Here is a 27,072-nt window from a genome sequence, read left to right as displayed (position 1 = left end):
TGTGTGTTCACTTCTCACTGCTGTGTGTGTGCACTTGGATGGGTTAAATGCAGAGCACCAATTCCGAGTATGGGTTACCATACTTGGCAAATATCACAACTTTCATTTCATTCATTAATGATTTCTATTTTATTTTAATTTTGGCATTCGTTTTTTAAAATGGATTGAAACAGGACAGGATGGAATAATCACATGAAAGAGACTGAAATTTGTGTTGCCTACATGTGTTGTGTTGGCTTTGAGCTTTTTTGTCATTTATAAGTGAATTTTGAGTAAAGATTATGTACAATGTATATACACTCACGTTCAAAAGTTTGAAATTTAGAAATTTTTTCATTTGTGGGTGAACTATCCCTTAACAACTATCCACTTGTTTACCAACAGCCTCACAAAAGAAGCCTGTGAAGTTTTTAAAAGTCTTGTATGCTAATCAAGCTGCGTTTATTTGATCAAAAACACAATAAAGACTGTAATATTGTGAAATATTATTACAATTTAAAATAATTATTTTCCGTTGTAATGTGTTTCAGAATATAATTTATTCCTGTGACAATAAAGCTGAATTTTTTAGCAGCCATTACTAGTCTTCAGTGTCACAATGTCCTTTAGAAATCATTGTAATATGATTTGGCATTCTAGAGACATTATACATTTTAAAAATATTTGTGCTGCTTTATGATTTTGTGGAAACTGTGATAATTTTTTCTGGATTTTATTTAAATTTTTTTATGAATAGAAAGTAAAAAAAAAAAATAGCAGCATTTATTTGACATAAAAGTAATCTCTTTTGATCAATGGAATATTTTAGACAAATCAAACATGTCCAAACTAGTGTGCAGTGGTGCATAAAAATTGGTCTTAAAAAAAAGAATCAATTTGTGGTGGTGTAAACTGTGATAAGTTCTAAGTTAATAAAAACTTGGCAAAAACAAACTTTGCTAAGAGGTGTGTTTTGCGGAATCATATAAACTACATTCACACAAGTGCGCTTTTCTTTATGATCTGACTGAGCCTGGCAGTGTGTGCGCATGTGTTGATATTATTTATGTGTGATTATTATGAAGTATGTAATGAGGAGGTGAAGACGCACAGCTGGCACACAGAGCAGAGCCAGCGCTGGAGTGAAGCCGCTTGTCAAGTGTTGCTCCTTCATTTCCAGCGCCTATTAAAATCCTCAAACTCGATTATATTCCTCGGAAGTTGAGTCCCCTTTGAGAGACGCTGTTGTGAGGCACGCTAAAATGATTCGGTTTGTCTCAAAGAGTCATTACTGCAATAATAAGGTGTGAAAGACTGTAATCTTCTGAATCAAACCAAATCTTTGACTGTTTGGAACCACTTCATGTTTGTTTTTTGTCTCCTCAGAAGTGTTTAAGGCTTACTGTTGGATCAGTTTGTGCTACATTGCCCTTGTTTTGTGCTTTGACAAGTGATGCAGTGGGTTTTATAATGATGTGTTTGGATGTACATGTGGTTAGCCTGGCAATACCAACTTCTGCTACTTTGTTTTGCTTCTTGACAGAGTCTGGAAGGGCATAACTGACAGGCATTTACTTTCTCATGGGGGGGCGCTTGTCTAAAGTTTAAAATCATTGTTGTACCCGTAAGCCAATCACATAACGTTTGGTTATGATGTGTGTTATCCGCCTCAAACTTCTGCAGTAAACATAGCTATGCTGTGAAATCAAAACCATTGAGCGAGTTTTGCTGCCTCCTTAATCTGATCCTCCATGAGAGCAACCAAGGGGGACACAATTATCGCCTTGCCGGACTTTGGCCTCCCCAGTTTCTTGCTGACGATCGGTAACAGTTGATAAATTAAACTTTTCCCAAAACCTGTCGGGAGTAGGACCACAACATCACCTACATTCAAAATGTCTCTTCTTGTTCGGGCTTCAGTTGGCAAATGCCGGGAATATTCTCCACAACAGAGCGAATAGCATCCCGTGTCTCCATGTCCACTGTCGTTTTCGATTTCCCTAACCTGAACTACAATCTTAAACTCGGGGCTTAGCATCTACTGTACGTCATGGCTCTCAGCCAGCCCTCCGTTCGTTGATTGGCCGGCTGTTGTGGAGCCAGAGGAAAACTGGGAGATGGTTTGCTATCTCAGACCGAGTACAGAAGCGAACTGAAATTGAGCGGAAGTACGAAGTCTTTGAGGGTAGTCAGGCTAACATGTGGTGGCCACTGTATAAATACAGTTTTCAAGAACTCTTTACTGACTCTGAGAAGGCTATGTTAGTCAATGTCTAATTTTTCTTTGTTCTGAGCACAAAAGATGATATTTTGAAGAATGTTGGTAACCAGATTAGGGCTGTTATGATTCCTTGGTTGAATTCAAGTACTTGATTAAAAAAAAAAAAAAATCCTTGATTGCATTTTGCAAATACAAATACAAACTTTCCAAAATCTTCAAACACAAATACGCACCAAAGCCTTTACCAAGTTAATAATAATTATCTGATTCCTCAATTAATCATCAGAATAATTGACCAATTTCTTGATTACCAAAATAATTGTTAGTGGCAGCCCTAAACCAGATATTTGCTGATAGCCATTGACTTCCATACTAATGGAAAAAATACTTTGGAAACCATTGGCTACCAGCAACTGTCTGGTTACCAACGTTCTTCAAAATATCTTCTTTTGTGTTCAACAGAAGAAACAAATTCCTATTGGTTTGGAAAAATATGAGGGTGAGTAAATGACAGAATTTTGTGGGTTTGTGGGTGAACTATCCCTTAACAACTATCCACTTGTTTACCAACAGCCTCACAAAAGAAGCCTGTGAATTTCTCCACCATATTTCAGTGTGCGCTTGACGTCGTCCAATCAAACACAATCACTGACACTGTCATGTGACAGTGAAGAATGGTTCTCCAGCGGTCGTCTCCTGCTGCAACACACTTGAGCTCTCTCTTCACTGTCGCCCCTGTCCAACCCACCAGATAACAAATAGAAAAGACGTAATTAATTACCATAATTGAAAGACGGCATCCCTTTGAGATCAATTGTTTGCGGTGCTGGTGACTCTTTCTCCCACTGGTCACTGATTAATGGGATGGAGGACTGTAAATGGCCTCTCAGTAATGCTCTGTGTTGTTATGCATTAGCGGCTTGTAATGGAGGACTTTTTTTTCCAGCTCCGCCGCACTCTGCCTGTCAGACCGCTCGTCCTCTTTAAGGTGACTGTGAGTCGTGTTTCTACATGCCGACAGTGCTCGGCGCTGACAGTACAAAAAGCCTGCACTGGCTTATCCTCCCGCTGAAAGGGACTTGTGGATAATGATACAGTGTATAATTGATATTATGAACGCATGCCTTTTTTCCTTTTTTTCCCCTCCCTTTGCAGAAGGCAGTGTCAAGGTGCCGGAACGAGCCGTTCTCTGGCTCCGTTTATGTGTGCGTCGCGGTTGTCAGTATTTAGGTCAAACAGAGGCGTCCTAACAGGAAATCCCGACTGACAAGCGCAGCGGAGGTGAGATATTAAAGAAGACAGCTTGTCTTAGAGTGGATGACATGCTTGCAGATTGAAACAAACACTCCTTTCAGTACCTGACGCTCAGCCCGGGCCTTTAACTGAGCCCTGGAACTACACTCAACCATCATAGTCACACACAATGATCAATCAGACCGGACCAGACGTCATAAATGTGTAGAGGACTATAAATGTACGGCATTTATTATGGCCATGTTGTGGGATTATTATTAGATTTTTTTGGTTGTTATTGCCTTTTTTGTACCAGTAAGCAACTACCTAGCAACCTCTCACAATACCTTCTTCAGAAAATATGAAATTTTAGCTACAAAAAGAAAGAGTTGAAATATAATTGTTTTTAAAGGGGCCATTTGAAATGAAAAAATAAAATAAAATACGTGACTAATTATGGTTTATATTTCAGTTTTAGTTATTTAATTGGGAAATGCTGCCTTGGCAACTAGAAATAAAAAAATTAAATTAAAAATAAAATCCAAGTATATTATATTATACATGTATTTTATTTAAAATAAAGAAAATGTTTTGTTTAATGGTTTTAATTGGTTTCCATTTTAGTTTTGTTTGTTTCATAGTGTATATTATCATGACATGATGCCTGTAAATCCATGAATCCACTTGAAGCATTTAAAACGATAGTTTTAGTTTGTTGTTCAGACAGATTAGTATAGAATTTCCCATGTATTCATATCATCTTTACAATAAAAAAAATATAAATGTATTTCATAATTTTTTAGCTATTTAATAAATAGTTGAAAGTATTCTGTAGCAAATCTCAAAATTAATATCCATTTTGTTATATTTTTTTTATTTTTTGTGTAATTATGATTACTTACATATTTTAATAAACAGAATAATTATTGACTGTATCAGCCAACATATTAATATTTATTGCATCCCTAGATGCATGTTATATCTGAGCATTGTTTTCTATCCCAACTCCTTATTAAATTCTCAAAGCTTCTGTTCTCATCATCTTGTGGTGACTGGAGGTTGAAGAATACATAAGTTCCGGAAAGGCCAGTTAGAACTGCCGGTATTAAAAGCTTTTGTCACAGACATTTGTGTATGTTGTGTTGCAGGGTTGTGAAAGAGAGAGAATGATTATACCAGAAGCCCAGACCTTCTTATCTCCCTCACAGATCTGCCAATTCAGCCGCACATGTGCCAGCCACAGAGAGCGGCTCAGTAGATTTAGTGCTGCACTCCGTTAAAAGCCTTTCTCTTTGTTTTGCCCTGTATTGATCAGCACAGGGCCAAGATTACAACAGGAAGGTTTAAATAAATCAGCTTTTTTAGTTAAATCCAATGACATTCGCTTTATATTGTCTCCATAAATAAGCAGATGTAATCAGCTCAGATGCCCAGGATGGAGAATGTGAGTGATAAGAATGTGTTTGGGGTTTTTGGTTGGACTTGGGACAAGGGTGAATAGTTGGTTTGTCATCCAGGAGGAGTCATTTGGGGTTAGTCATTCCAGTTTTTAATACCCTATGCATTTTAGGCCAACTATGATCTGAGCTTCATGTCATTATGGTTTCCTCCTCCTGTTTCTTGTGTCAGCTTGAAATCAAAATTGACACCGTTTACTGTCTTAATGCCTGTTCCAGGTCTAATTTTGCATGAAAAAGTAAAACATTTGCTTGTAATTTTGCCTAGGAAATTACTTTATAATACCAAGATTATTGGTTAACTTAAACTAAAAATAAATTAAAAGTGATAAAAAAAAACAATTTGTTAACCAGATTTACTAAAATACCTAAAACTGAATATATATTAATATACGTGTATATACAACCCGAATTCCGGAAAAGTTGGGACGTTTTTTAAATTTTAATAAAATGAAAACTAAAAGACTTTCAAATCACATGAGCCAATATTTTATTCACAATAGAACATAGATAACATAGCAAATGTTTAAACTGAGAAAGTTACAATTTTATGCACAAAATGAGCTCATTTCAATTTTGATTTCTGCTACAGGTCTCAAAATAGTTGGGACGGGGCATGTTTACCATGGTGTAGTATCTCCTTTTCTTTTCAAAACAGTTTGAAGACGTCTGGGCATTGAGGCTATGATGTTGCGGGAGTTTTGCTGTTGGAATTTGGTCCCATTCTTGCCTTATATAGATTTCCAGCTGCTGAAGAGTTCGTGGTCGTCTTTGATGTATTTTTCGTTTAATGATGCGCCAAATGTTCTCTATAGGTGAAAGATCTGGACTGCAGGCAGGCCAGGTTAGCACCCGGACTCTTCTACGACGAAGCCATGCTGTTGTTATAGCTGCAGTATGTGGTTTTGCATTGTCCTGCTGAAATAAACAAGGCCTTCCCTGAAATAGACGTTGTTTGGAGGGAAGCATATGTTGCTCTAAAACCTTTATATACCTTTCAGCATTCACAGAGCCTTCCAAAACATGCCAGCTGCCCATACCGTATGCACTTATGCACCCCCATACCATCAGAGATGCTGGCTTTTGAACTGAACGCTGATAACATGCTGGAAGGTCTCCCTTCTCTTTAGCCCGGAGGACATGGTGTCCGTGATTTCCAACAAGAATGTCAAATTTGGACTCGTCTGACCATAAAACACTATTCCACTTTGAAATAGTCCATTTTAAATGAGCCTTGGCCCACAGGACACGACGGCGCTTCTGGACCATGTTCACATATGGCTTCCTTTTTGCATGATAGAGCTTTAGTTGGCATCTGCTGATGGCACGGCGGATTGTGTTTACCGACAGTGGTTTCTGAAAGTATTCCTGGGCCCATTTAGTAATGTCATTGACACAATCATGCCGATGAGTGATGCAGTGTCGTCTGAGAGCCCGAAGACCACGGCATCCAATAAAGGTCTCCGGCCTTGTCCCTTACGCACAGAGATTTCTCCAGTTTCTCTGAATCTTTTGATGATGTTATGCACTGTAGATGATGAGATTTGCAAAGCCTTTGCAATTTGACGTTGAGGAACATTGTTTTTAAAGTTTTCCACAATTTTTTTACGCAGTCTTTCACAGATTGGAGAGCCTCTGCCCATCTTTACTTCTGAGAGACTCTGCTTCTCTAAGACAAAGCTTTTATAGCTAATCATGTTACAGACCTGATATCAATTAACTTAATTAATCACTAGATGTTCTCCCAGCTGAATCTTTTCAAAACTGCTTGCTTTTTTAGCCATTTGTTGCCCCCGTGCCAACTTTTTTGAGACCTGTAGCAGGCATTAAATTTTAAATGAGCTAATTAAGTGGATAAAAGTGTAAAATTTCTCAGTTTAAACATTTGCTACGTTATCTATGTTCTATTGTGAATAAAATATTGGCTCATGTGATTTGAAATTCCTTTAGTTTTCATTTTATTAAAATTTAAAAAACGTCCCAACTTTTCCGGATTTCGGGTTGTAGATAGATAGATAGATAGATAGATAGATAGATAGATAGATAGATAGATAGATAGATATAATATTTATACACCCATACAAAACTAGCAACAAAATTAAATTCGAAGTTAAAAATTAGAAAATAAAAACTGATCAAAGTAATATTCAAATGATAAAAACTATAATAGTCCTGAAGGATATAATGAAATCCTTTCCTAAATTTGTACTCCTCTCTCTGGTTTCATTCAGAAATGTGAAAGATATAAAAAGGGGTTTTCATATCAATGCAGCAGTACAATTTTCCATTAAAAGTTCTTAAAAGAACCAATGGTTAAAATAACCATTTTTTGAAGAACATTTAAACTATCCGAAGAACCTTTTTCCATTATAAAGAATATTTTGTGCAATGGAAAGGTTCCAAAGATGTAGAAAGCTAATCATAGAAACATCCTGCCATTAAGAAACCTTTATTTTTAAGAGTGTCAGACAAAAAACAACTTTCACTGTGTGAATTGTCTGTAACACTTCTTTTTTTTCCAGACACTTAAAGAGAGAAAGTCTTTCAGATGTTTTTCTATCTCTCTCGTCGTTCTGCAGTGCCACAATGGCACGATATTCACTCGGCCGGCAGAAGAAGTCCATATGGAGCGTTTTTATTCGGTGTCAAGAGCCCCAGTAGGAGTAATTGCATCGGCCCTTCTGAAAAAAATTCAATCTAGTGCGACGCGACAGGCAAGCTGTGTTCAGGTAATGCTCAGGTAGACATCATCCGCTCAGGCCGGCCTCGCAGGTAATAACACGTGCGCACAAAGGCACCTTTCTCTGTCGTCTGCATCTTTCTGTCCCCAAAGAGAGCTTCTCTGGCAGGTGATTTCTTTGTGTCCTGTGACACGAACCACATCTTCAAACGAGTTCAAAAGGAAGGTGGGAGTCGTCTCATGCTTCCATCCGCTAGCTATTTTTAGCATGCTGTTGAAAGAAGCTGTCCCGTCCCTGATCTCTGGCCGGTTGAACCCCCCTTTGCACCATAGTAGCAGACGTGTGAAGACGGCATCTTTCTAAACCACCGACTCCAGCATTAAAGGAATCCTTTGCTGAGTCATTCCACATGTTCGTGTGATCGGTACACCAGCCCCCTTTCTGCTGAAACTTCAAACACACGTCAGACACACATTCATTTGGTGTGTGTACGTGTTGGCCGCTGGCAGGAATGCATCCCTTTTTTTTCCCTCAGCTTCTTTGGTATGCAGTGCTGGTGAAGTTGTCAGAGCAGCCTATACCCTCGTCGTCTCCCCACGGATGGCGCGCTGATGCTGCCAGGGAAACGGACTCATCAGTTTGGTGAAATGGGACAGAAAATATGATTTATTCTCTGCATGCACTCACTTCTACCCCAGCAGAAGAAGACAGCGGAGAGGGATCCTGGAAAGTCGGCAGAGAGGCATGGAGAGAACAGGAAGTGGAGGATAGATAGGACTTTTGTTTGCAATGCTGCAAGCTAATTTTTCACTTCATTGATGCGTTCTTTAATCATTGGCAAATATTTGTTGTAGCAATGGCCTCCCTCTAACATTTGGGGTTAACAGGGCCCAGTGACCTTATACGGTTCCTGATTTTCTGGCTATTTCTTCAATGGATGAAATTGATCATTTTGACATTTTGTTTTTCTTTCTGTGAGATATTGATTACATTTTTGCACTGTTTTTAAAGTGAAATGATGACACTGGTCATTTTAAATGCAGAAGGTTATTTGTTTAACCTTTACATAATTTCACACATTTTAAAAATTATATGCATTTTAGAATGATTTCAGGTAGGATCAAGATTGACACTGGAGGTTGGAGAAATGGCTCCTGAAAATTCACCTTTGCCATTACAGGAATAAATTATATTTTAAAATATATTAAATTAGAAAACTGATATTTTAGAGTGTAATAATATTTCACAATATTAAGTTTTTTTTTTTTTTTTGTCAAAGAAGCAAGGCCTTGGTGAGCATAAGAGACTTTTGACCTTTTGAGATTTGACCGCCAGAAAATACCAAAAGTTTGTATTATATGAATGTATAAGTTTGAACACCTTTAAACAATGATTGGTTCTTCTAACTGCAGCAAAGTGTAGGCAACTCTACTTTTTTTAGTGGCAAATGGCATAAACTGGCAAATTTGTAGTGTTTTTTTTTTTTTTTTTTGCATGGGCTGAACATGAGAGCTACATTTGTTGCTACCTTTTTGTTAGTTTTTAGCAACAGATATAAGACATTACACATTTTTCATATCGTGTGTTCACAATTAGATAAAGCCACCAAGCAATGACCTATAAAACTACTCACTTCACCTTTAAACAGCCTTACCCACTTTCGCTTTTCTTGCATCAAGTTCACTTTGGTCCACACAACTCCTTTTAATCTGCCTTTTGCATACCCTTCGCAACGCGCCCTGCCTTGGGGATATTCGTCTGCGTCTTCCCTCCAAGGGCACTGTTGATGAGCTTTTCATCCGCTGCATCCTAAAGTGTTTATTAGCATACTAAAACTCCTCTTGCTGTCTATGCATGCCCAATCAGGCCTTTAGGGGTCCTCTGCCATCCCAGAATGCTTTGCTTTTAGTATAGTGATTATTATTGTAAGCTTTGGGTTACTTAGGTGTCTGACTGTCTGACCTTTCCGCATTCTTTACGCACTTTAGTGAATATTGATACTTTGTTTTTCTTAACACAAATAACAGGGGCTAATCTGTTGATTTAGAAGTTTGGTGAAGTTTATCAAGAGATAGTTAAAATATAAGGTGAACTATCCCTTTAAGAATAAACAGTTTTACAACTGTTTTTATTTTTGCAACTTTTTAATTAACTAATGATCTGCAATCTTTGTTTTGATATGCCACCAGTGTTGACTACGACTGTCTGTTCTCATAAGAGCCTCTTGGTGTTTGGACATTCATACAGCTCAGAGCAGGAGCTCTGGTGTCTGAGTCACACCACACTGTCATTGTTTTACATTTTGGATTGCATAATGGATTTAGATCACCGCTTTTGCAAGCTACACAATCTTGAAAAGCAATTTACAATGAATCACAACAATTCACAAAGGTTTCATAAACTCCCAGCCATGTGTTTGCAGCCTATACATACATGTTTGTCTGGGCATGATCAGTATGTATCGTGCTACAGCATATACATCAACTCACAACAAAAAAAAAAAATGCCTTATGCGTCACCACATTCCAATGAATTTTTTTTTGGCATAAATTAAAAAAATGGCTACATTTGCATTTCCAGAAGAAAATACCAGTTCCTGCAAGGCAGCAAAGGAATTTGTGCTGTCCTGTAATTACTGTATGAAAATAAATGAGAAATGAAACAATTAAGCTAAACAATTAATGAATTCCAATTATTGGGGTAAAATGTAAATGGACACCAGCCAGGGGAGTATGAATAGATGCTTGATTTATTCTTTGTGCTTCATGCTGACATTTCCTTATCCTACTTCACATTGGCTCTCTGCATTATAACACAGCTGAGGGGAGATGCTTATCACAACTTATCTTCAAAGAGTGAGAGTGGGTGGAATAATTGCATCGGGGGTTGTTTTATAATAAATACTTTCTCATCTGTTGGGGCCACGGAATCTTCGGGAAAACGTTTTATGTAATATTAAATGTCTACATAGAAGTGGACGTTTTTGCTATGTTGTATTTCTGCCATTTCTTAATTTTTTTTGTTCTCTTATTTTGAAAAGTTGCAATGCTTTTTTTATGCTTCTAGGTCAATTACTTGGATTGCTTTAATCATTTTAATCAGTGTTATATACTCCACTTTTTTTTAGTAGTCCTATAAATCAGAGGAAATTAAAGCTACCCCTGGCCTGTTATTTAAAACAAACAAAAAAATGACAGACATTTTTCACTTTACATGAAGATGTAAGCATTATATAGCAGTGCTTATTTTTGTGTACTTAAAGTGCTTTTATTTGCAATATAATAAACAATTTATATTGCTTATTACTTATTTGTATATCATATATATATATATATATATATATATTTATTTGTTTTAAGTATTGTTACTTAATATAAATAGCTTACCGAGTAACACTAAATTAAACAATAGTATGTGTCTATTGATTAGTAATCAATAGTGTGTTTGTGTAAAACTTAGTGTGCATTTGTATATAAATATAAGTGTGCCATTTGAATATTTATATATATATATATATATATATATATATATATATATATATATATATATATATATTGTGCATTATAGGATTAAACAAAACAACGTAGTATTTAAATAAATCTTTGCTTTTAAGACCAGTTGTCACATAAAGGTGCTATACAGCATGAGTATCTATGTTCTCTAACCTGTATCTAGTATCTAAACAGTTTTTTTATATCTATATTTCTTTACTTTCCTCTCCTTTCTCCTTCCTTTTCCTCAGATCTCCAGGAATCTAGGCAAGATATACAGTGAGATGATATTCGTCAACGGATTCGTGCACTGCGATCCTCACCCTGGCAACGTGCTGGTGCGAAAGTGTCCTGAAAGCAATAAGACGGAAATTGTGTTACTCGATCATGGCCTTTATCAGGTAAGACATCGGCCGAGGCCGCCACAGACTCCACGTAGAAGCAAATTCATCACATATTACACCCCATTATTCACCCGCTGGCTCCCAGGTCAGCTGTGCACTCAGGCCGCAGCAGACTAAAAGCATTTCATTTAGGTTGCCCCGAAGCTAGTGTGTTTTAAGAAGTGCATATTTCCACCTCTCTCTTATTACAAGCAGATATGCAAACACACCAGTATATGCTCTCCTGCAGTTCACTGAACTTCTGTATTCCCAGAAGATGTGGCAGCTCTAAATAAATCCATGGAGATAATGTGGTGATAAATATGATAAAGCCGTTCTAGCAATGACATTTGGTTACTTTCTTGGTCCAAAATGCTAATTCATGGCATGTCATGTTAAGTTTGCTGAAAGCCATGGGTTGTGTCTGAGTTAATTTATTTGGAGTGGCAAAATTATGTAGTCCTTGTGGTATTCCAGTGAATTGTGTTTGTCTCAATGAGGGATTTGCTGGCCTTTAACCCAAAGCAGTTAATGAGGCCCACAAGATTTCACATTAACAGCAATCAAGTAATCTAATCTGTCTTTCTGTAATACTAACAACCTCATGAAACACAAGTTTCCATTTACTCAACCTTCTAAGACTCTTAATAGTTCTCTATATTTCGATTATTAGTTTATGGTTTTTGTGACTGTTCATAAATACAGTACCGTTCAAAAGTTTGGGGTCAGTAAGATTGTTTTAGTAAGATATTAATACTTTTATTCAGCAAGGATGCAATAAATTGATCAAAACTGACAGTAAGGACTAATGTTACAGAAGATTTCTATTTTAAATAAATGCTGTTCCTTTGAACTTTCTATTCCTCAAAGAATCCTAAAAAAGTTTTGTTTCCACAAAAATATTAAGCAGCACAGCCATTTTGAAAATAAATAATGAGAAGAAATTAAAGCTGAAAGCAGAGATGAAGGGGCCCTCTCATTCTTATCAAACGTGAAGTTTGGGGCAGTTTGGACAAGTCAGTATATAAGAATGACGTCTGAAGGATAATGGCTGCTGAAAATATTAAAATAGAAAACAGGAATTTAAAATTATAATAATTCACAATATTAAACTTTTTACTGTATTTTTGATCAAATCAAGGATTAAAAGCCTTCTTAAAGAGTGAAAATGTGGTTATCAAAATATTGCTCTGATTGTTTGAACATCCTGACTAGTTCGATCCATTAATTTTAGCTCAACCAATACACTAAATTAGAGGTAAAAATATATTTTGGGCTTAGAGAAACCAGTTTGAGAACATTCATTAATTGTATGGTTTCGTTTGGTAACTCTACTGCCACTCTTTTACTGAGAAGCATTTGTTCAGAGATGCCACAAACACAAACAGAACAAGTTGTGTCTCTGTCCAAGGTGCTGAACCAGGACTTCAGGCTGGACTACTGCAGACTGTGGCAGAGTTTGATAAAGGGAGACTTGAAAGGCATCGAGCGTTACAGCAGGCGTCTGGGCTCAGGGGATCTCTATCCTCTGTTTGCTTGTATCCTCACTGCCCGCTCCTGGACGTCAGTAAACGCTGGCATCAGCCAGACACCTGTCACTCAGTCTGAGGTAATCTTTAAGCTAAACTGATACCATTTATTTTGCATGTTTGATGGTATTTTGATACACTCTATCGATATGTAGTTTTAAAACACCTACTTATTCTTTATTAATACTGTTTTCCATATAAAATAACACAAATGTTATGTAGAGGTCCAAAAAATGATCTTATATTTTAGCTAAACCAAAGTAGCAACCTTTTTAAAAACAATTAATACATACATAGAGCCATTTATACATATGCATAATACATATTTGTCTATAAAACTAATATGAAGCACTTAAGTTTAATAGTTTGAGCTTTAGATATTTTTTAAGATCAGGATAAAAAAAGGTTTGTCCATTCTTTGGACTGGTAGTGTATTTTTTAGCTTTATTCCCAGAACAGTTGCTACTTGATGTGAGATATATGAGATATATATTAAATAAGAGCAGAAAGACTTAAATTCATAAACTCATGGCCTTAAATATTGCAGCAATTGCAAATGAATATATTTCTCAGTACTTTTGTTTTCCCATCGTGAATGAATAGATAAATCCTTAGATCAAGAACAAATATGTCAATGGGGTATGAAAACTATTTTCCCTATCTGTTCTTGATCTAATCATAAGCTTACTTCATTTTGATCAGTTTAAATGAAAACAATAGTTGTTATCTTTAGCTTTTCAAGTAAATGTATCTAGATATTTGCACAAGGAAAAATAATGGGGATCACTTTTTTTTCTTTTTCTTTTTTTTTTGCAGTGTGATCAGAAGGTACAGTAAAAGTTATTTCTCTGTGGTTGAGATCATAGCTATTTAGTCTGTTTTTTTTTTTTTTGTTTTTTTTTTGTAAAATGAATTAAAAAGTAATGGATATCAGTTGAAAGGTATATTTTCAATCTTTAAAGTACTCCTATTAAACTTATCGTTTGCTTCCTAGACATTAACATTTAGATCACTTGATAAATTGTGCCCCCTTTCATTTAATTCTTAAATTATCTTTATTTGGTTTTAAAAAGGTCCTCAGGTTTCCACCATAAAATCTGTAGAAACCCTAGATCATGTAATTTTCAGAACTTTTCAAAACTGTTAGCCTAAATGGAATTTTTGTTTACTGAAAGTGTTTTTTTTCCCCCAAGGAAGACTTTTTGTCAGCTGAACAATCATTATGTTGTTAAACAGCAAAGCAACCCATTGAATACACCGTACTTTTATCCCTCACAACCTCATTTCCATTCCTGTCAGAAACGGGTCTATACCAGGGACTGGTCAAAACATAAGACACCCCTCCTTCTGCAGGCAATATTGAACAACATTAGAGATGTGAAAACTGAAGTGCTATTTAATTGTTAGTGGTGGCAAAGGGCCACAATAACACCTGTTAACCACTTTTCTGAACAAGGTTAACCTGTCCTCTCATTAAAACTGCATAACTAACTGCCCAGGTGGCTGGCCTGGTGGCCCTGTGGCCAGAGGAGTGCTGTTGGGTCAGTGTGATGATAGTAGAGGGATAGTAGAGAGAGCCTGGCCGGAGCTGTCCTCTGTGGGGGACGTTTGACCATCTGGAGGGTGTCAGGGACATTTATTTATACTTTTATTGCATAACCTTTTTAACGGGACGTAAAACAGAGTTTGGGCCGTACAAGCATATTATATCAGAGAAGTCTTCACTTACACACTATTTGTTACCACATTAAAGCTATCATAATAGTATAGGCCTAATATATAATGAATAGGTAAATATTAAGCTTTCAGTATGCATATTAGAACGGAAATGTTTAGTATTAGTATAAAAATAATACACACTAAGCTTTATATTATGATTTTGTTTTTCATATAAACTTAAATATAAGTTTAATAAATAATAATAAAATATGTGATTGTTTTGTTGGTTGACTATGCATATCAAGGTTTAAACATTATATAAATGTAAATCTTTTATTTTTAAAATACTTTTTGTCAGTGCAATCTGTTACTATAACTTAAATACTCTTTACAAAATACTATTAAGTACTGTTAAAAAACTATAATATTTTTCTTTCTATAGTACTAAATATTAATACAGTTTCTTAATATAAATTCTGTAGCTTGCTATATATCACTAAGCCATTTAAATTGTATTTATTAACATGTATTATGTAAAGTTTAAATCATTGTATAAAATATTATAAAAGCTTGGTGTTTTTATAGTACTGAATACTTCCTTCTGTTCTAATGTATGATGCATAGTCATCTCTAAGTAAACCATTCAACGTTTATTCGTTAACATTTTTACATTTATCTAAAGTTATATAAAGTGTTTATATATGAATGATGAATAATGAATTCTGTTCTATAGTCATATATAAGTAAGCCATTTGGATTCAAATCTACATGAATACATATGTGAAGCTTGATTTATTTTGCTCCATTTAATTTGACAAAACCAAACAGGATACAGTACCAGTGTTTGACTCGACTATTAGCTGATTTGCTGCTTACTTGTTTTCTGATGCCCATCAGTTTTAGGAGCGTTCCACTTAGGCCTATTTAGTCAGTCATCTCAGAGTGCGGCATTGGAGTGCACTTTCCTGCAGGTGGCTTTTCTTTGTAGATTAATTACCCAAAAGCCTTTGCGAGGATAATTATGGCCATGGCCACTCGTGTTGGGTGTGCTTTTTTAGCGGGGCATAGTACCTCTTCCCTTCTCCCTAGCCCTCTGAAAGCGTCTGATTCTCCAAGCCGCAGCCATTCCTCCCCCCAACATCATCAAAATTACCAGGATGTTTTGAAGTAGTCTGGTCTGCCATAATTACAGGCAGTTATAAAGGCGGATTCCACATGTACAGCTGTGGCATTTGCAGAAAGGGAGGCTGTCTCATCTGCATAAGAATGGAGAGATAAGAACACATTGTATTGCTAGCACAGAATAATGGGCGTTAAAAAAACTACAACAACAGAGCTTCATGCTTTATGTTCCAGAAGAGAAGACAACGAATTCTTAATATACTTTGTGCAAGGGTTTTATTGTTAATTCAGATCGTGAAATCAGAGAGAGCAAAATCACCACCATTTGTCAAGTAGACATTATTTAGTATTTCATATATAAATGAACATAAATATATATAAACTGTACACTGCCATTCAAAAGTTCGGGATCAGTAAGATTTTTTTTATTTATATATAAATAATTGAAATTTACTATTTGAATTAAATGCTGTTATCTTGAGAGAAAAAAAAATCGGTTTCCACATAAGAATTAAGCAGCACATCTGTTTTCAATATGAATAATAATTCGAAATTCAGCCGGTCTAAAGCAATGCTCAGGAACATATTTATAGTCGAGGTTTATTGAGTGTTGGAGAGCTGTCCGCATGGCTCACCTCACACAGGTCAGAGTGAGCAGATGCAAACACACACCTCACACTTGCCTCATCTGACCTCACACTCTGTTTCCATTCACTGACTGCTTCTCCACTGCTTCCACAGGGTTATTTACAAATCGACTGGGCCTTTGGTGATATCTTATGTCTTTGTATTTTGTAAATGGTGCATCTTTTCGAAAAAGCTTTTCACTTTATTATGTGACATAGTTAAACCTAAAAGATTAATAACATTTATCGATATTAAGAATGAAATCGAGCGATTCTGTACAGTGCAAGACATTTGCTAATTTGCTTCCTTTGTCAATTTTTGCGGCTTTGGAGTCTTTTTCTTAAATTGTCTAATTTAGCAGATGAGGTTAAAGAAGTCTGTGATCTATTTTATAGAATGAATCATGATTGATTTCAATCCCCCATGGTGTCACTGGCCCATGCACTTTTTAAAAAGTTTCCTTTGTGCCATATTTTTATTTTACCTTTGCTGTTGTCCTAACTCATTACCAGTGGTTTAGGTGAAAATATGTACCCAGGTATTCATTTTAATAATTAGTCCATGTGCACGTATAATGGATCCGATTGTATTGAAATATACTCTTAAAAATAAAGGACTTATTGGCATTTATGGTTTAATGAATTTTCTTTATCACCCATAAAACCTTTCATTTACATTTATGCATTTAGTGGATGCTTTTGTTTTATTTGTATATTGTAATTTCTAACAAAGAAAAACATATTCGTATAATATTCATAATACACAGTACCAAGTTTATTAGACAGATTAGAAGACAAGATAGAGAGGAAGAGGTTCCTCTCTAAAAAGGTTCTTTAAAGTGGTATATACACTAGTATATATTATAGTTCTAAGATACCTTGTGGTACAAAAATTGTGGGAACACTTTAGTATAGGGTCCAGTTCTCACTAACTAGTTAAAGAGTTGCTTATTAGCATGCTGTTATTATGTTGGCCGTTTATTAGTATTTATTAAGCATATACTGTATTTTACATCCCTAATTCTACCCAATACTTAAACTCAACATCTACCTTACAACAAATTAAGCAACAAATTAGGAGTCTGAGGTAAAAATCATAGTTAATGTCATGGTTTGTTAATGGCAAGAATTGGACCTTACACATCAGAGAAAATTCTAGTGTGCTTGCAGATTTTGTTCGTAGTGTTTATAGACAGTAAGTACTTTCCAGACAGGTGAAAGGAATCTTTTTTCATTCTTGACTGAGTTTTTCACTTAGACTGCAGAGCTGGACACTAAGTCAGTATTCTGGTTAAGTTTAGAGTTGTTATTATTATTATAAGTTTAAAGTTGTTTACTGGTGTAGCTATGAAGGAAAAAATACAATAAATAAATAAACAAAACCAGCCTTCTCCGCTTTCTTGCAGCGGTTGTTTTTGTGAGACCAAATTACTTCTTTATATTTTAGTATATAATGTTTGTTATGAGCACTTGCTGTGATTTTGATTGACGGGAAGCTGACGTGCCATCGGTTTTAGCAGGGTGGACATTTCTGCACTCCACAAATGTCTAGAAATACTAAGCATTTAAGATACCAAAATAAATTATAAAGTTTTGAATTGTTATATTACTCAACCATGTGCATTCAACCATTCATGTTTTTCTTCAGATATTTGTATTGCCACTGTTGTCATTTTTCTCAGAATTCTTATTGGGCATCTGTTGCTTCTGAGATGTTTTGATTGACAGCATGAGTCATCATTAACAGTCATTAACAGATTTTCATTTTTTAGGGTCAGCTATTCCAGAGGTGTGTCTTACGTAAGTCAATGAGAAATCCTCAAAAGTATAAGTGCATATGTTTGTGTGTGAGCTGGTGTCTGTTTTAGTAACAGTGCTTCGAGCTCTGGATCACAGGTGCCTCCGGACCATCTGAAGGGCCCTCAGTATTTAAACACTCTGTGTCCAGTGCAGTGTGTTTCCTATTCACAGCCAGCCTGCTTTGTACAGAGCTATCAATATTAATGCAGTTGTCTCTACAGAAACCAGCGGTAGCACCAGAGAAGCTCCTTTCTATCATTCTAACACTGAATAGAGATGCACTTTCATTAAATCTCCAATCAGCATTCAGGTTGACACGTGGTCATTAAATGCTAAAATAATATGAATACCTTAGGAATATTTACTGCTTTAGAATCCAGCTTGTTGTCAGTTAATCAAATTCATTGCTTTGATGCATGCAGTGTGTTTTGTCTGTGACATTTATGTAATGGCTTATGACTTATGAGGACATTTTTCAAAACGCTTATTAATCATACAGAATGAGTTTTTTTGAGAAAGTAAAAATGCACAAAGTTTCCTGTGAGGGTTAGGTGTAGGGTTGGTGAAGAGCGATAGAATATACAGTTTGTACAGTATAAAAACCATTACACCTATGGGATGTCCCCATTTATCACAAAAACAAATGTGTGTGTGTGTGTGTGTGTGTATGTAAGTCTCTATGTATGTCTGTATGTATGTACTGTACATATGTGTATGTATGCATATATGTAGGTGTGTGTGTACTTATATATATATATGTAATATTTTTTGATTATTTTTGTTATATTTACATTTTATAATATTCTGTAATAAATATACTATTAGTACTATTGTTGCTATTCCTGTTAGCTTTATATATAGATAGCTTTTTAATTTTGTAAAATACATTTATAAATAGGCACCATTTATGTTTGACAGCAACACTAATTTTAAGCATTTAATTCTTAGTCTTCAGATCGAAAGATTCTTAAGATCATGAGAAACCTAAATTCATTCAAGAATGTCCAGATCTTTCTGTATAACCAACCACAATACCAGATCAATATCAAAAACCTCCACTTCTGTTGTTCAGCTTTGTTGTTTTCCTCCCGACAGCAACATTCATTCCAACAGTCCACATGAAAAGAAAACGCAAACACAAGCACAAAAACTCAACTGGAGCTACAGGTTTCTGTAATTGAAGTGCAGTAAAGGCAAAACCACTCAAACATTTTGATAAACACACACCATTAGTGTTGCAAGTGAAGTGGAGTGCTGGTCAATATGGGCCTGCCCCCTCATTAGAGAACATGCACTCCTCGTCTGCCAGACCTCCACAGATAAAAGGCTTCTCTCTCTTTCTCTCCATCAGCCTCTCATAGGTCTGCCTCAGCAATTACCTGCTACCCAGCACTGCCACTGCCCACAGCCCACAGAAACCACAGCCCTATTAACTACACATGTATATATATTTTTTTTTTCAGTATGTTGTACCTACAATATGCTGTTATGCATTCACTGTCTTTATTTGACTTCCTGTACTGTAAGTCCTTGATTTATATATATATATATATATATATATATATATATATATATATATATATACTGATTGTATATACTGTGTGTGTGTGTGTGCCTGTGTGTGTGTTATGTCTGAACACAGGTTCATATATTAATATTTAACTCATCATACAAACATAAAAAATGTACAGGTGCTAGAACTGATGTGTAACATGCAAAAATGCAAGGAGGTTCAGCTAGACCATGTCTTTGACACCACATGCTGAAATTATAGATGCAATTACCTAAAAATATTAGGATCATGTTCATATATGACACTGACATGCATTTTTCAATGTCTTTCTTTTCATATTTTATACTTGTTGTGGTCTAATTACATGCCTGATTAGACAGAGCATAATAATATTTGGGACCTCAGCCAAATGAACTAGAGTTTCTCTCAGCGATGGCAGAACGACTTGGCTACAAATATGCTCTAAATCCTAATCTTGCAATTCACCAAACGGAACTGTATTCCATTTTGTTTGTTTTGCTGTGAAACTGGAACAAACATCAAGAACATTAGTGCTGAAATTGAAATGAATGCAATTTACGTTCATTGTGCTGGTGAAATGCTCGCTTTGTGGATGAATTGAGAGCTGAAACATTTCTGGAGAAAGACGGCAAGGAGGGGCAAAGAGATGGAAAAGATTGAGAGGAAGTGAGAGCTAGAGACATAACCTGTCTGTAGATCATAGATATGGGCTGAATAGAGCCATAGGAAGAGGGATGAGTGAAGGAGTTAACAAAAAAAAAAAAAAAAAGGGGTTAAAGCCAAGGTAGATCCAGTGGAAGACATTTACGCTACTCCACCAAAACATCAAGATCTTTCAAGACCAAAAACTAGCATGGAAGGACTTTTATATAGATGCCTTGTGATGAGTGAAGCATTTTTCTGTACGTAAACATGAAGCTTATCGCGTGAATGTAGTCGGGGTGACCTACGATTTTGATTAGTGAGGTGAAACAAAAAAAAATCTCCTTTAAATCGATCTCCTCCGGCGGATGAAGAGAGGCCTCCTCTGCAAACACCTCTGTCTCCAGAGGTTTCTCCTCAGTCCTAATCAAAGTTTTTTGTTGGCTTTGGGTCTGTTATCTGAAATTGGGTTTATGCTAAAATGGAAAAGTAACTACTGAGCTTTGAACCAGAGAATTCTAAGTGAAAACAAAGACCCAGAGGGCATCTTGAGCAGTGAATGTGAGTGCACTACCAGTCTGCCTGGCATCACACTGCCTGGCATCACAACTCTAAAGATAGTTTATTTTTATTATATATTTAGATTTTTTAATATTTATTTTTTAATAATTTATTTTAATAATAATAATAATAAATATCATGATCACTTTTCGAATATCCAAGACACATTTTATTTAGTTATTTTTTTCTTTGTGTGACAGTCATTTTGTAGAATGAGCGATGAGTTGTATGTGATGGAAAATGTGGCTGACAAAGCTGACCCTCTCAAATGTTGCTGAGAACATGGAATTGAACATAATAGCTTTGCCCTTTAAACTTCTCAGAAACGATATGACTGCCTAAATGCAAGTTCCTGCATTGTTCATCTAGTATGTGCTAAAGTCTTTGTCTTTTCTGACATTCTTTCTCCATCTTTAAATGGATTGTTTTGTCTGACTGTGTTTTTCAGTTCTTGACAGCAGAGAAAAGCAACTGAAAAACTACTGTTTCCTTGAAATCTGAAAGTTTTAGTGTGTGGCTAGAGCTCAGGACATCTATAGAGCTCAGAAGTTAGGAGAGTCAGGGCAATGAGCTTTATACATGCATGAACTGTCAATCAAAATAATTATTAATTATTATTTTGTAAGAAATCCAAAAGTTTTTATTTTGACAATTTATGTTCATGTACATCACTTATTTCAAGTATTTAACTGTAACTGTTAAGATGGAAAGAAGATGAGACATGTATAGTTTATATTAATACTGTATATAAATATATTTAGCCAAGATTTATCATCTTGGCTAAATATTACAATTTTCCTTAAAGTGAAGACGGATAGACAGAGAGGATGTACAAATGGATAGATAAGAAAATTAAACTTTGTAAACTAAATTTCATATAAACATATTGATTAAAAATGTAATTTCATAAAAATAAATGTATTATATATGTATATGTATATATATGTATATATATACAGTACAGACCAAAAGTTTGGAAACATTACTATTTTTAATGTTTTTGAAAGAAGTTTCTTCTGCTCATCAAGCCTGCATTTATTTGATCAAAAATACAGAAAAAAATTTATATTGTGATATATTATTACAATTTAAAATAATTGTTTTTAAATTTATTATACTTTAAATTATCATTTATTTCTGTGATGCAAAGCTGAATTTTTAGGATCATTATCACATGATCCTTTAGAAATCATTCTAATATGATGATTCATTATCAAAGTTGGAAACAGTTCTGCTGCTTAATATTTTGTCAGAACATGTGATACTTTTTTAGGATACTTTGATGAATAAAAAGTAAAAAAAAAAAAAAGAAGCTATGTTTTTAAAATATTAATATTTTGTAATAACAATACACACTACTGGTCAGTAATTTGGGGTCAGTAATTTTTTTTCTCTTTCTTCTTTTTAAATAAAATCAATACTTTTATTCAGCAAGGATGTGTTAAATTGATAAAAAGTGATAGTAAAGAAAATATATTATTAGAATATATTAGACAGCAGGACTGTTTCCAACACTTATAATAAATCAGAATATTAGAATGATTTCTAAATGATCATGTGATAGACTGGATGTTACATGTGACACTGAAGGCAGGAGTAATGATGCTGAAAATTCAGCTTTGCATCACAGGAATAAATTATTTTTTTTAAGTATATTCAAATAGAAAACTATTATTTTAATGGTGAGCTTCATTATTTGATGAGCTTCAAGAGGTAGTCTCCTGAAATGGTCTTCCAACAGTCTTGAAGGAGTTCCCCGAGAGATGTTTAGCACTTGTTGGCCCTTTTGCCTTCTGTCTGCGGTCCAGCTCACCCCTAAACCATCTCGATTGGGTTCAGGTCCGGTGACTGTGGAGGCCAGGTCATCTGGCGCAGCACCCCATCACTCTCCTTCTTGGTCAAATAGCCCTTGATGCCTTCAGTGTGACTCTACAATTTTCATAGTCATGAAAATAAAGAAAACTCTTTGAATGAGAAGGTGTTTTTTTTGGTCTGTACTGTATATATGTGTGTATGTGTATATATATATATATATATATATATATATATATATATATATATATATATATATATATATATATATATATATACATATACACACATATATATACATATACACACATATATATATATATATATATATATATATATATATATATATATATATATATATATATATATATATATATATATATATATATATATATATATATACATATATATATATATATATATATATATATATATATATATATATACATATATATATACATATATATATATATATATATATATATATATATATATATATATATATATATACATATACATATACATATGTATATAAATATATGTATATATATGTATATAAATATATATGTATAAACACACATAGGCTTACATACAATTAAAAAAATACATTTTATTAAATTTTTATACAGCTTTGTTTAAGTTAGTAGTAGTTAGTAAGTTTAAGCTTTTTCTTTTGGAAAGCGTGGACTCTTAACCCCTGCTAATAATACTCAGTTTGCATAGAGCCCTTTATGTGAATGATGAATTGTGGGGGCAGGACGAATAGCCTCCCTCCTGTGCAATTGGTTTTGTGTTCATCCCAAGGGAGAGTTTTTTTGGCTGTTCATAGCACTGTCCTTGCTGATCAGACCCGTGTCTCATAATGTCTGCCCCGCAGCAGCATATGGTTGAGAGAGAGAGTGTTTGACCTGTCTGCTATATAAACCTATATGCTAGCATGTCCAGGTCTCCCGTGGTCAGTTGTTTTTATTTGTCCATCAGAGATGAGGAGATTCAGAGTTAACAGAAGGGTTAACAAAGTTTTATAACCAACAGGTTTTATAAAACAAAGGTTTTGAAAGTCTATCCCTACATGGTTTCAGACCTGCCAGTCTCACCTTTTTTCCCACTTTAGAGAAAGAGTGGGAAAACAAACAAACAAACAAAATCCTGAGTGTGCTTGTTTCTGTCTGGGCCTCTGTTTCTGAAGTACCCTTCAGTACGTAATGTTGAGCCTCAGGCTTTGTGACAGGGGCACACACTCAGCTAAAAGAAAGAGCTTAAGCTCTCCTCTGAGTGGCTCTGGCCTTTTTATTTGGCGGACAGCTGTAGAAAGTTGGGTTGTCCTGGTGTGGCTTACTGTCAGAAAGCTGAGTTCTAAATAGCCCTTCATCCAGCGAGCTTGCATTTAAGCAGTTAAATCATTTTTAGATGTGTAAAAAATTTAATAGTTACCAGCCTCCCTTCATGTATGAAGTAAATCATAAATCTTGACTACTACTAACCCCACAGACGTCATTAAAAGCCGCAGCTCTCGTATACATGCATTAAAAGCATCATGCTTGCGTACGTTCTCAGTGGATGAGTAAAGACGTGACATTTTAATTCCATTTACAGTAGAGGTTTCTTTTATGGTCTGTGCAGTCGGATGGTCACAGTTAAATCAAATCATAACCCAGATATTTTCCATAGCTTTTCTTGGTATTAATGCTTGAAAGGTCTCAGGCATATTGTCTCAATGTGGAACAAATTTACTTCAAGGTTTGTTGGTTTAGCCTTTTGTTTTGAAATGTATCTTATTTTTTTAAAGTGAACAAGGTCTGTTTGCACTTTGTCAGCATTTGGCCACAAGAAACCAGTGTCACATTTGCCAAGTCAGCTTGGTATTTATTGTACCTCTGGGCCATTTTGCAAAATAGAAAAGTACCTCGTCTCTCTTCAAACTTTCAAGTAATTTCTTCTTCTTTTTTCTATTCTTTAAAGCATTCAGACACAGTTACTACTTTGAAGTCATTAAAAATGTGTTGTTTCTGCATCATCCAGTTTTAGTATATGTTAGCGGCCCAGTGTTTATGCAGTTTTGCATTTAGAAATGTCAATAAACATTTACATTTTTATATATCTCTGAAATGTCATTTTGCATATTTTGCCAAAAAAATTTTATGTGGCATATTTGTTACTTCTTTACAATAAACAGTTCTGGTACTATGTTGATTAGTTGATGTAAATGCATTAATGTATTATATTTACAAACTATTAACTTTTCAGATTTTTGCCATTCTTTTGAAAAAGTTTAGATGCCAAGAACCTTTATTTCTCTCTTAAATATCAACGTAATGTCTGAATAACTGATAATCCTATTGCAATATTTTTAAAAGATTGATAGAAATGCATTGTTTTAAAATCTTTTTGTGCATGTTTCTTGCTTATTTGTGCCGTATATAGGCCTTTACTCAGATCAGAAGGTGGCTTTCGCCAACATTTCTCCAAATCTCCCAATGGCCCTCCATCCTCTTGATCAGACTGACCCATTTCCTCAGTGCCTTGATACAGAAAGCTGCAGAGCTGAGAGCACTAAGCGGTTAATCCTTTTATGTAGTGATTTTGACTCCTCACGGGGATGAAATGGAATGTGTATTTGAAGCACTCTTGAATATGCAGAAGGACTGTTGCATTGTTATTTTAACTTCCTCTCCCTTATTTCCTCCTAGGGCCAGCTGTGAATTTTTCTTCATTAAGTATTCGACTGAGGCCTGACTATCAATCTCAATGCTCCTGAATGCTGACTGATTTGATGGGTAGTGACTCCGTTGGCCGGTTAGTTATGTGCAGTCCTGGGCCTTCTCTTACTGCTCACCAAGATCCCCAGAGGGAGGGCCGCTAGGACATGACCATATTCTCAACTTCTGCTTGTACTGAACAGGCAGAGATAGAGAAAGGCATGGCTAATCAGGACTGTCTCTCTCCAGCTGTCTGAGCTGGTAGAACAACACAGTCAATCTGTCTCTGATTTTGTCCAATTCATGTCCACATAGAGCGATTGACCCTTTTATGCAGTGCACCGCGTCCACCCAAGAGTCATCAGGGGACAATGGCGCATGAACTGAGCAGCAGGGTGACTTACCTCATGATTACCCCTCGTCTTTAAAGTGGAGAGATGCCTTGTAGTTGAATTTTGATGTGCAGACTAACTTCAAAAGCAGAAGGCGAAAGCAGAGATATTGTGCCCGGCTGCTGAAAGGCAGAATGCGTCATCAGGCATGTGAAAAATACGGACAAGAAATATAATGTGTGATGTTACATTGAGTTACTCTTCAAGTAAATTAAACTAATAAAATTAAAAAGAAATTACAACTTAAGTTGAAAGGCATGAAGATTAAGCTTTATGACAGATTTTGGAATTTGCTAAATTATTGTGAAACTTCACACGCAACACAATTACCATGCATTTCACGGTCATGAAAAACCTGGAAATATAGGAAAATTTTTAAATGGTGTTTTCCAGGCCTGCAGAAGTCATGGAAAGTTTTATAGTAATATATATATATATATATATATATATATATATATATATATATATATATATATATATATATATATATATATATAAAAAATATGGTAACACTTTAGCATAGGGTCCAATTCACACTAATAACTACTTGCTTATTAGCATGTCTATTATTAACATATTGGCTGTTTATTAGTGCTAATAAAGTACATATAATGCATGACATCCATAATCCTACCCAATACCCTAAACTTAACAACTACCTTATAAACTATTAATAAGCAGCAAATAAGGGGTTAATTGAGGCAAAAGTCATAGTTAATGGTTATTTAATAGTGAGAATTGGACCCTAAAATAAAGTGTGACCAAATATATATAGTGTTAGAGGGTTAATTTTTTTAAAATAAATAAACAAGTTGAAAGAATAGAAAATGAATAGAGAATGCTAGTTGAAAAGGTAATTTTTTATTAATTCTTTAATATATATATATATATATATATATATATATTTATGCATGTAAAATGAACAAAATCTGCACAGTTCAAAGAAAACTCTAGGGTATGGGCTTTACATTTGTCCAAAAAATGAGGGGTGGCAATCTCTTAGAAGGCTTTTAATCCGAACTGACTCAGTCCAGAGATGGGGAACATTGGAACAGGCACATAGTCAGTCTTGGACTATAACCAGCTATGCTGCACCACAGGAAACAAAGCAGTGAGCCTGTCAAGTTAGTCTTTCTTTAAAGAGAATGTGTGCACATGGATGGAGCGCATGTGTCGCTGTCTTATTGTTGCCGCAAGTGGTGGGATATATATGCAGAGAGATGTGGGGGCATATGGGTTGGATGTTGGAGC

At 35.2% G+C, this 27,072-nt stretch overlaps 1 protein-coding gene across 1 annotated transcript in view; it reads left to right on the top strand.

The window, feature by feature from the left end:
- Nucleotides 1-27,072, top strand: part of LOC132112572 (aarF domain-containing protein kinase 1-like) — a 119,403-nt gene that overhangs the window by 79,775 nt on the left and 12,556 nt on the right. Inside the window, exons 8-9 of the mRNA XM_059520111.1 lie at nt 11,314-11,463; nt 12,857-13,054. Of these exons, the coding sequence (XP_059376094.1) occupies nt 11,314-11,463; nt 12,857-13,054 (348 nt within the window). The remainder of the gene's footprint in view (nt 1-11,313; nt 11,464-12,856; nt 13,055-27,072) is intronic.

The sequence above is a fragment of the Carassius carassius genome, chromosome 32 (genome assembly GCF_963082965.1).
Source record: "Carassius carassius chromosome 32, fCarCar2.1, whole genome shotgun sequence".
In the NCBI taxonomy this organism is placed as follows: Eukaryota; Metazoa; Chordata; class Actinopteri; order Cypriniformes; family Cyprinidae; genus Carassius; species Carassius carassius.
The sequence above is the reverse complement of the archived record's forward strand: the minus strand, read 5'-3'. Positions and strand labels throughout refer to the sequence as shown.